The sequence below is a fragment of the Kogia breviceps genome, chromosome 2, assembly GCF_026419965.1.
Source record: "Kogia breviceps isolate mKogBre1 chromosome 2, mKogBre1 haplotype 1, whole genome shotgun sequence".
NCBI classification, from domain to species: domain Eukaryota; kingdom Metazoa; phylum Chordata; class Mammalia; order Artiodactyla; family Physeteridae; genus Kogia; species Kogia breviceps.
The window spans coordinates 157,781,972-157,793,520 of record NC_081311.1 but is presented as its reverse complement, the minus strand read 5'-3'; the positions used below and the strand labels follow the sequence as shown (position 1 = coordinate 157,793,520).

Sequence of the window (11,549 nt, the reverse complement as noted above, 5' to 3'; positions counted from 1 at the left end):
ATGAAAATGCATTAACTTTTCAGGCTACTGAGTTGCATTTTAGTGCACTGAGGCAGTAAATTAGTGTACAATGTGCAAAAGTAGTGACCTAAAAAAATGAATATTTGATATGAACCACTGCATTCTCTTGGAAAAAAAAGGAATGGATTAACTCTCTCAGGAGTCCTTAGCTTCCCCAAAAGAAGTAGGAAGAAAAAATCTCCTGTGGCCTGGAAACAGCTTCTGTTTCTCGCTGGCTATGTTTGTTTAGCTCTTTAATAGTTCATTTGATTAGATCTTGTGGCTCCCAAAGCTAAGGTTGAGAGTTTGATCCCTACAGAGGCCACTTAAATTTAGAGAACAAAAAGCTCTATTCTCTGCTCCCAGACCTTACCCCAAATCCCTGCCAGGTGTCTGCCCTCTGGTCAAATGAGAAACTGGCAAAGGGGTGCAAACCTAGCACAGTATTGGGAAATAGAAGAATGGGCACCCTTTATTATGGTGCTCCTTTCCTTTTATGTGTCCACAATATTTGGATATAATTTATAGAGAGTAGATACTACGTTTTTTCTTTTACCACTGGAAATCTGAGGAAAACTTCATTACCAGTCATAAAATTCATTATCTTAAGCTTATTCTAAGTTACTCTAAGCTTATTCTAAGTTCAGAGAGCTGACATTATCCTCTTGGTAATAAACAACGACAAAAACACATCCTCTGAGCAATATTAATCTGCAACTTTGGGATAGGAAATAATAGTAATCGGTCAATTTTCATATGAATAAAAGATATTAAATTATTTAAAAATAATTCCATGAGCTGTTTAATATTAAAGTAAGTATGATTTTCGTTATGTGTTAAGAATTTATTCAGGTAAACAAGTTTCTCAAATTATAGCCGAAAATCTTTTACTAGTATCACCATCTTAACTTTAAATTTAAAATTTAAATCTGTATTTCCCTAATCACACAGTACTAAAAATAATTTACTACAACAAATAAAAAATCCTTTTACTTCAAATCCTTGCCTAAATAATATAAAATCATTTTATTTTTTGAGGAAAAGACATTTCAACTTTTTAAGCATGAAGTGTAAATTAAGATCTACTTATTTAAATTATAATTTTAAAGTTTCACATATAAAGATGAACAAGATCTAAGTGTATAGTTTATATTACTGTTAACATAGATTTTAATTTTTCAAATGTCACATATATCTTTCATTATTTGTAGATTTATTTCTTTTATGAAGTAGTCAAATGAATCAGCTCACCCTTGACTGTAACAAAATACTGTTTGGTGACTTGTGACAGACAGGGTTTTAACCTCTGACAGCAAGATTCATTGTGGAGCAAGAGCCAATCATAGATCCTGACGACACTTGTCTCATCAAAGTTGGAATATAAAAAGCCACTTGGAATACAGTATAAAAGATTCACTGGTGTGGCAAGTTGTCTCTCAGACTGTGCAGGCATTAACATTTTGCTTGGCATTACTCAAAAGCAAAAGAAAAGCAAAAGGAAGAAATAAGAACAAGGGAAAAGATTGTATTGATTTTTAAATCATGCAAAAACTGCAAATCTATGTTTATATTTACCTATTTATGCTGATGGTTGCTGGTCCAGTGGATCTGAATGAGAACAGCGAGCAAAAGGAAAATGTGGAAAAAGAGGGGCTGTGTAATGCATGTATGTGGAGACAAAACACTAAATCCTCAAGACTAGAAGCCATAAAAATCCAAATCCTCAGTAAACTTCGCCTGGAAACAGCTCCTAACATCAGCAAAGATGCTATAAGACAACTTTTGCCCAAAGCTCCTCCACTCCGGGAACTGATTGATCAGTACGATGTCCAGAGAGATGACAGCAGTGACGGCTCCTTGGAAGATGATGATTACCACGCTACGACGGAAACGGTCATTACCATGCCCACAGAGTGTGAGTAGTCCTATTAGTGTAGAGCAACAGTTCTGCTGACTGTTGTTCTAGTGTTTATGAGAAACCGATCTATTTTCAGGCTCTTTTAACAAGCTGTTGGCTTGTATGTAAGTAGGAGGGAAAAGAGTTTCTTTTTTTTTCAAGATTTCATGCGAAATATACTAATGAGACTGAAAGCTGCTGCATAATTTGTCTCCTTAGAGAGCTAAGAAGCTAAAAATAAAAAATAAAATGCTTGCATAGCATTAATGTTATATAGTTTAATGTGACAACTATAACATGCTTATGCTTTCATAGCTTAATACCACCAAGGTAAGGATTGGGAGATACTACAAGCAATGTGAAAAACCTGAAATTTTTTAACTACATGAAATTTCATAACTGCATTTGGTTGTCTGAAATATGCATTTATAATAACAGGTTTTTTTCATAATAAAGAGAACTGAAAGAAATTTGTAGGTGTTGAAGCCTATTTGGACATTTGCTGAACACCTAGAATGACTTCCGTTATTCAAAACTATTTCTCACAGTGTTTTTATGTTCTTCACAAATTAAAGTTACCTAATTTTTAAAGCTATTACAACACTGGAAAATATGAAAAAATATTTTTTAATAAATTTAATGTATTACTAAGAGCAATGATGAAGTAAACATAGCATAATAATAATCATGAGCTAATTATCAGAAAATGCTAGGAAATAAACATTTTAATTGAGTAGGCTATGGCTCACGAAGTCCCACTTATACCTTGACCATGGTACTATTGTTGAGAGTACCCGATCTGCATATTTCCAGGCAGGCACATGCTTAATAACCTCCTAAAGTATTATTTTACTCTTCATAGGACGGAGGACTATTACCTGTAGTATCTACATTGCTTCTGGAAGATAATATACGTCATACCATTCCTGTTGCAGGCAGTTCAAAACTATACTCAAGGAAAGGGGGACAGGCACCTTAACAGAGAAGGCATGACAAGAAAGAGTTTTGTGCCATATGTCTGTGATCTTGCTTTATAGAGTGGTTTACCCACTTTAAACTGGACTCAAAACAGTTTCAAAATCTTGTTTTTCTTATTAAGTAATTAGGTTATAATGCAATGAATAATTTTCCTTTAAGACTATGCTATCAGATAATCCTGGAGTAGATTTGCCTTATTTATAAACAATCTTGGAAAACCAAAAGGAAAGAAATTTCTAAGTGCTTCTGCTTACAATGACAGCCTGGCCCCAAAGACAGTGTTTTCTAAGTTTTGAGATAGCCTGAATGCAACATTTAGATTTTGGTGCTACTTACCTGCTAGTTTTGTTCCTTTAAAAGGCTATCCCAGCACCCAAACATAACAGATGTACTATATTTTCTACTAATTCCTGAGGCTCAGTTGCTCAGTGTCTTGTCCCCAGGTAATTCAGGCCTGGGGGAAGGGTTCCTTCTTCCAGACTGATTGGTACAGCTGCTCAGTAAGTGTAACTACTCAGATTCCCAAAGAATTCTAAGTGGATGTTCCTCCACAGTTTCTCTTGTTCTCTCTAATCATCATCATCTTAAAATTTCATCCAGTTTTCATTCCTTAATAGAATTTTCCTTAGTCCACAGTTCTCTGGAGAGGAAGTAGGTTCCTCCTAAACAGCTGAAAAAACATACATCTAAGAAAATCTGAAAAGCTATAGTAATTATTTTATTTGATAGTTTTCTGAGTTATGAATGAAATTCCACATTTTTTTTTCATTTTAAAAGACTAAATGTTACACATTATTCCAATAAACATGCTCATTGATTAATATGGAGGAGTTTATTCATCTGTCATGAAAAATGATTTCAGTAACTCTTTTTTTCTTATTCATTTATAGCTGATCTTCTAATGCAAGTGGAAGGAAAACCCAAATGTTGCTTCTTTAAATTTAGCTCTAAAATACAATACAATAAAGTAGTAAAGGCCCAACTGTGGATATATCTGAGGCCAGTCAAGACTCCTACAACAGTGTTTGTGCAAATCCTGAGACTCATCAAACCCATGAAAGACGGTACAAGGTATACTGGAATCCGATCTCTGAAACTTGACATGAACCCAGGCACTGGTATTTGGCAGAGCATTGATGTGAAGACAGTGTTGCAAAATTGGCTCAAACAACCTGAATCCAACTTAGGCATTGAAATCAAAGCTTTAGATGAGAATGGTCATGATCTTGCTGTAACCTTCCCAGGACCAGGAGAAGATGGGCTGGTAAGTAATTACTGAAAATAACATTCTAAAAAGTTTATGTTTTTATTCATAATGTGAATGAATAGTAGTGGAAAACAACTACCAGTTTCCTATGCTCATAAGCCAGACAAAGGTATCTTACCCCGATGGTAGCCCTGTACCCAATAAAAGTAGGTGTCCAATTTCATATCCTATGAAACACTCTCTTGATACTTTTAGTTTGCATGAGGACTTAAAGAAAAAAGTTACACCATAATCCTTAACTTCTTAAGGAATTCTTTTGAATTGGGAATGAAATATAAAGTGCTTTTCATTGATGTGCTATATGATGATATAAATAAAAACATGAAGTCTTCATAGTGGATTCTAGGACAGACCCAACAAAACATTTTTTTCCCTAGAAGAGTACCAAACATGTTAACATTTTTTTGGCTTAATAAAGTGGAAAAAAATAAACTCTAAAATTATAATTGAAATAAAATGCTTTTAATTATATCAACTAAATACAATATGTTTAGACTTATATGCTATTACACATACTATATTTAAGATCCCTCAAGATAAATGTTCCTTATTTTCTAGGCTGTTGATGCACTGATGTATATGTGGATTACTCTGTGAATTACCCTTAATAAAATTTAAAATTTTGGGGTAGTTAACCTGTACCAACAAGCTTATTTCTGAACTGTCTTACTATTCTTTTGCAAGAGTTTACTTGGATAATGCCAACTAATTTAATATCAGGTCAAACAGAAGACAATGCCTTATATATTATAAAAATTAATAAAACCATTTAAAACCTAGTATAAATTTAGAGTTACTCACTCTTCTGGCTTATCTATGCTTGTGTTTACTTCTGTTTTCAAAAACTTATTTAATGTGACCATATCTTATACTTCCATTTATTGATATAATTTACAACAAAAGATTATACTTGCAAGCAATGTGTTAACTTTTCAGTTTTAAAATGGTCTTGTTTGTAAAGAATATATAATTAGTAAGTCATATCTACTTTAAATGAAAACATATTCTTTGAGATTATACAATTTTCCAAGTGATCTATTTTTCTTTAAATATGCTACATAAAATGTTACTGACTCCCCAAATGATGTTATTATTTTTTTATAATCTTAATACCAATAATTACCAGGTCTATTTTGATTTTGATACAGGATAAAAACTACTATTAATTATTTAGGAATGTGTTCTTTTTTATAGACAGAATTTTAATGATCAAAGTTGGTGCTGTGACAGAGGTTTTATTTATTATTAAACAGACGGTTAATATGATGTATTCCTCAGACTTTTCCATATAAAAGGAAAGAATGTCTCAAATGCATGAAGAGATTGGGGTGGGGGAAGGATTAGCAAATTATTGTTTAAATATCTGAACAGAAACATTTTTCAGTGAAAGAATGAAGGAAATATTATCATATCCTCTTCTGAATCTGTCCCTCCCTCTCTTGGAGTTGGTCATTCCAACCCAATATATCTACCACTACCTTCATCACCCTACCTTCCTTTTTCACATTACAATCTGTACAGTGCTGGGTGGTAACTATTTTGGTTTGGCGTTAATATCCAAGGATCCCTGAATAAGATCTAGTGAATGGAGGATGGAAGAGTATACCTATCCCTCCAGGAGTCATCAGACATATTTTGCCACCATATTTAACCAACAAGCAGGAAGAGAAAAGCTAGCTTTTCCCCTTCCTCCTTTCTTCCCTCCTCCCTTTCTCTTCTTCTCCCTCTCTCCCTTTCTTGCCATCAATATTTTCAGAGCATCTATTATGTGCCAGGCATTCAGATACTCAAACTGGGGAAAACGAGAATAAGCAAGACAAAGATCTGACCACAGGGGAATTTGTATTGCTGCTATAGTCTTTTGAGCCATAAGGGAAGTATCAACCCTAGTGTAAATTAAAATTCCTTAATGCTGTGGCAACATTAAAACATAAAAACAAATGTGGCAGAAGCAAAATGATTAGTTTCTTTCTTCAACAACAAGTGCTTGAGGTAGGAAGGTGTTTCAGGATCTATTACTAACTTTTCTTTCCTTTTCACACAGAATCCCTTTTTAGAAGTCAAGGTAACAGACACACCAAAAAGATCCAGGAGAGATTTTGGACTCGACTGTGATGAGCACTCCACAGAATCTCGATGCTGTCGTTACCCTCTCACTGTGGATTTTGAAGCTTTTGGGTGGGATTGGATTATTGCACCTAAAAGATATAAGGCCAATTACTGCTCTGGAGAGTGTGAATTTGTATTTTTACAAAAATATCCTCATACCCATCTTGTGCACCAAGCAAACCCCAGAGGTTCAGCAGGCCCCTGTTGTACTCCCACAAAGATGTCTCCAATTAATATGCTATATTTTAATGGCAAAGAACAAATAATATATGGGAAAATTCCAGCCATGGTAGTAGATCGCTGTGGGTGCTCATGAGATTTATATTTGTTTCATAACTTCCTAAAAAGTGGAAGGCCTTCCCCTCAACAATTTTGAAACTGTGAAATTATGTACCACAGGCTGTAAGCCTAGAGTATGCTACAGTCACTTACGCACAAGCTACAGTATATGAACTAAAAGAGAGAATATATGCAACGGTTGGCATTTAACCATCAAAACAAATCATACAATAAAAAGTTTTATGATTTCCGGGTTTTTTAAACTTGGAGATCAAATTCCATTTATGTTCATATATATCACAACATATGCAGGTAAATGAAAGCAATTCTCCTTGTGTTCTGGTGAATTAAAGGAGTATGCTTTAAAGTCTATTTCTTTACAGTTTCATTTAATATTGACAGAAAAATCTATATGTAGTATTGGTAAAATGCAGGATTGTTATATACCATTATTTGAATCATCCTTAAACACTTGAATTTATATTGTATGATAGCATACTTGGTAAGATAAGATTCCACAAAAATAGGGATGGTACACCATGTGCAAGTTCCCATTCCTATTCTGATTGATACAGTACATTAACAATTCATGTCAATGGTGCTAATACAATAGGCTGAATGGCTGATGTTATCAGGTTTATCAAATAAAATACATTGAGTAAAGTAATGTTTCTCCTTTCTTCAGGTGCATTTTCATACTCCTCCAAATGGGGAATGGATTTTCTTTAATGAAAGAAAAATCATTTTTCTAGAGGTCTGGATTCAATTCTGTAGCATACTTGGAGAAACTGCATTTACAAGGCAGCCAAAAAGTATTCATTTTTATCAAAATTTCAAAATTATAGCCTGCCTTTGCAACACTGCAGTTTTTATGATGAAATAATGGAAATGACTGATTCTATCAATATTGTATAAAAAGACTTTGAAACAATTGCATTTATATGATATGTATACAATATTGTTTTGTAAATAAATGTCTCCTTTTTTATTTACTTTGGTATATTTTTACAGTAAGGACATTTCAAATTAAGTATTAAGGCACAAAGACATTTCATGTACGACAGAAAAGCAAATGCTTATATTTCGGAGAAAATTAGCTGATTAATGTGGTCTTAAAACTCCATATGCTAATGGTTAGATGGTTATATTACAATCATTTTATATTTTTTTACATTATTAACATTCACTTACGGATTCATGATGGCTGTATAATGTGAATGTGAAATTTCAGTGGTTTACTGTCATTGTATTCAAATCTCAACGTTCCATTATTTTAATACTTATAAATATTATTAAGCATACCAAAATGATTTAACTCTATTATCTGAAATCAGAAAAATAAACTGATGATATCTTAAGAATTGTTAATTTTATTTTATAATTTGATAATGAATATATTTCTACATATATTTACTTCTATTTTGTAAATTAGGATTTTGTTAATCAAATACATTATACTTATGACTAAGTGAAATTATTTCCTACATCTAATGTGTAGAAACAATATAAATTATATTAAAGTGTTTTCATGTTTTTTGAAAGACACAACAGTTTTATGTTATAATGATTAATTCTGGATTTTTGGTTTTCACTTTATTGTAAAAGTTTAATGATTTAGCACAAAAGTTTGGTTTAGAAATTTTAGGTCTGCTATTCTAGTTTCTCATGAGTGAAATTCCTGTTAAATTGGTTCTGGTCAAGTTGCTTTAAACATACAAAAGCAAGGGCTAGTTACATCTGTTTCATTTCTCTTTATCTTGACCTGAAAACTATTTATATGTTTTCATAGTTTCAATTTCCAAATGCATTGCAGTTGGCAAGGGTATATGGTCCTAGAGTTACAAGTTCTACTGAAGCCACAGGGACACAGGGAAACTGCATCTTTTTCCTAGCACTTAACGATACTGGCACATTTATCTGAGTTTTGGGGGCACAAATTTTCAAACTAAATTGAAAAATAATTATAAAGTGCCTAGAATACACCCCTGGCCAATTTAATAGCTTAGCTCTAAAGCAGTAACTACGTCTAATGAAGGAGGTGATTAAAATTTTGTCTAGTGTTATGGTTCTTAAATAAATAATTTATAATTATTATAACCATGAAAGATATTACAGCAATTTACACTCATACAAAGTGCAGTACTTTTTCTAATTCTGATACTGACATATTTAACACTGACAAGGCTGGAGCTGTAAGGGAGTTGTCCCTGTGGGGGGAGGAGCCAGCTGCGGTGACGGGGTAAGGCCACTTTTCAGTTGCACATATCAGAACATACTTCTTCCAGGGCCATGAATATACATGACCTCAAAGTCTGGGTCAGCAGGCCATTAACACACCTTAGGCTCTGGAGCACAAATAACTGGGGACCTTGATCCCTACAGTGGGAACTGTGAGGAAGGAACACCCTCCGTTTCCAAGGACCCAGTTTCAGGACTCCCCAACCTTTATATTCATCCTTACCATGGAACCCCAGGATCACATCACTAACCTCTCCATTTGGTAGCCCACTTCAAAACACATATGACCATGAAAGAAAGCATCAGGACCAATTTGTTTTATGACAAGACCTGGGCATTTCTTTTTCTATTTTGCCTAGGCCCTAGGAATGGCAAAGGCGCTCTGCTATTCTGCCTATGGGCATGTCACTTTCATTTTCAGCACCCCAAGAATATTCACTTGTGATATGTGACACTAATCCCTGAAATTTTCAGAAAACATTATGTAAAGTTCAATGTAGTGTATCAGTTTTAATATTCTGAATGTTTTGTAATACTTCTCATACTTCCCACAAACCTATGTTAGTTTAAGAAAACAGTAAAAATAAAAACAAACAAAAAACCCTTTCAAACTCTATGGTTCCTTTTGTATTCAAGTTGGTTTTTGCACTTCTGTAGAGAACTTTATTTTCTTAAAATCAAAAGGCAACCTTTTGACATTGACAGTAGCTAGATTAGAACTCAATTATTCTATACCCCCAATGAAAACAAATCTATTTCACTGTAAAGCACCATATACTCATTTAAGAATGTCAATGACCCTTTTGGGTCTGGTGGGACACTCTCACCATGAAAAAGAAAACTCACAATTTGGTATATAATTTCAGGGAGCTCAGGGTCTTCTTAGAGCTCATTCATAGAATCTAGTTTATTTTCCTTCTTAAGATAAAAATTATTTATGAAGTAATAAAGTATACTTATAAGGGCCTGCTTCCCAATTAATTAGTTTTGATTCTTAACCAACTGAATGTTTGAAAAGGAAAATAAGTATCAAATCAGCCTGGAAGTCTTAACATGGCTAAAATACTTGCTAATTACCAAAACATTCTATGTTTCTTAAAGATCATCCAATCGTCAACTGGCAAGTCTGAGATAGATTAAACTAGACAGCTGAATAAAAAGCACTTCAAATTATGAACTCACATTCTTTTTATGTGTCAAAACCAAAATCAATAAATCATCAGGGCTTCTGATGTCTGGGTGTCAGAATTAGGAGGGGATGAGATGATAATATTTACTGAGCACCAGATTTGTGCTAGGAACTTTCCTGACATGCGCAATGTAGGAGACATTATTGTCCCCAGTTTATAGAAGAGAACTCTGAGGAACTGAGACAATAGGAGGTACCTCAGTGGCTGGTCTGAATTTGAATTCAGAGCAGTTCGATACGATGATTCATTGCTCTGGTTACACCAATTCTTCAACAAGTCCTAATGAAAGAGTGAAACTATATTTTTTAATGTTTATAATTTGTAATATACCCTTATATATGTTCAGCATTGGTTTCTGCAAATGTTGTGAGGCTGCATTTTAATGAGGGAGGTTAGAGTTGGTATTATGAGAAGGTGGAAGAAGAGCAGGTGATTAGCAAAGCAGAGAAATGTACAAACAGATAGAAGTGGGTCAATGTCATAGGATGTGAGAGTTGGAATAGGCCTTAGAGATCATCTAATTTACACGTGACAGAACTGAGGTCTAAAGAGAGGGTTGCCCAAAGTCATAAAGTGAATTGGTTCAAAAACTGCAACAAGAGTTCTGAAATGCTAGAGTAGAGTGGATGGTGGGTCAGAGTGAGAAGAATGATTCCAAAAGACAGAATGCAGGAGAGCTAAAAACAAAAAAAAAGCTCTGAGTCATGGTTTGTCAGCTGGGGAATGTCAATACTGGGCACTAACTAAAGGTCCATAAGATTATAACAGTTTACATCTATCTTTTTTTTTTTTTTGCAATACGCGGGCCTCTCACTGTTGTGGCCTCTCCCATTGCAGAGCACAGGCTCCGGACGCACAGGCTCAGCAGCCATGGTTCACGGGCCCAGCCGCCCCGCGGCATGTGGGATCTTCGCGCACCGGGGCACGAACCCGTGTCCCCTGCATTGGCAGGCAGACTCTCAACCACTGCGCCACCAGCGAAGCCCTTTACATCTATCTTTTATCAACCTGGAGATTATCTTGGACAAATAGACTCTAATGGGAAATCTATGGTAGTATGTGATTAAAACCACTACTTTACTGTGTACAGTAATACAAATTGAAATAATAATAACTTTCAAAGTCCCCTCACATTAATGATGTAATTTTATCTTCATTATGCTGGAACTTAAGTATTATTATTATGCCTATTTCATAGAGGGAACTGAGGCTAAATTAAATTAATCAAATTGCCCAAAGAAATGCAGCATTTATATTTGTATATTAATTATATAAGAAATAGAAATAGAAATCAAATAAGTTACACTTGTTTGACCATTCATTCCAATACTACTCATTAAAAATGTAGCATGATAAAAAAAATTCCATTTAAAATATCCAACAATCACTTTAAAAAATAAGACACATGGATACTATCCAGTAATATAACTAAGAAATTAAACCATAGGCTAAAATGTGATAAGCAAGTCATGACTTGCCTGGCACATGACGTATGGTGTTGAAATTTCATTTGCATGGTCATTCAGTTCCAGTTTACACACTGCAAAATATATCAAATTAAACTATACTAATTTTGGTCATCCCTGAGTAT

The 11,549-nt window shown here is 34.2% G+C and overlaps 1 protein-coding gene across 1 annotated transcript; it reads left to right on the top strand.

Annotated features, from left to right (window-relative positions):
- The first annotated feature begins 1,542 nt into the window (after positions 1-1,542).
- Positions 1,543-6,567, top strand: MSTN (myostatin). Its single transcript, XM_059051852.2, has 3 exons — positions 1,543-1,915; positions 3,766-4,139; positions 6,187-6,567. The coding sequence occupies exons 1-3, from the start codon at positions 1,543-1,545 to the stop codon at positions 6,565-6,567; spliced, it is 1,128 nt and encodes a 375-aa protein (XP_058907835.1).
- Positions 6,568-11,549: the final 4,982 nt, after the last annotated feature.

Bases quoted from the DNA above. Each gene is read 5' to 3' on its own strand.
- MSTN (XM_059051852.2), top strand. From the start codon at position 1,543: ATGCAAAAACTGCAAATCTATGTTTATATTTACCTATTTATGCTGATG. The intron at 1,916-3,765 runs GTGAGTAGTCCT...ATTCATTTATAG, and splicing joins CATTACCATGCCCACAGAGT to CTGATCTTCTAATGCAAGTG. The intron at 4,140-6,186 runs GTAAGTAATTAC...CTTTTCACACAG, and splicing joins GACCAGGAGAAGATGGGCTG to AATCCCTTTTTAGAAGTCAA.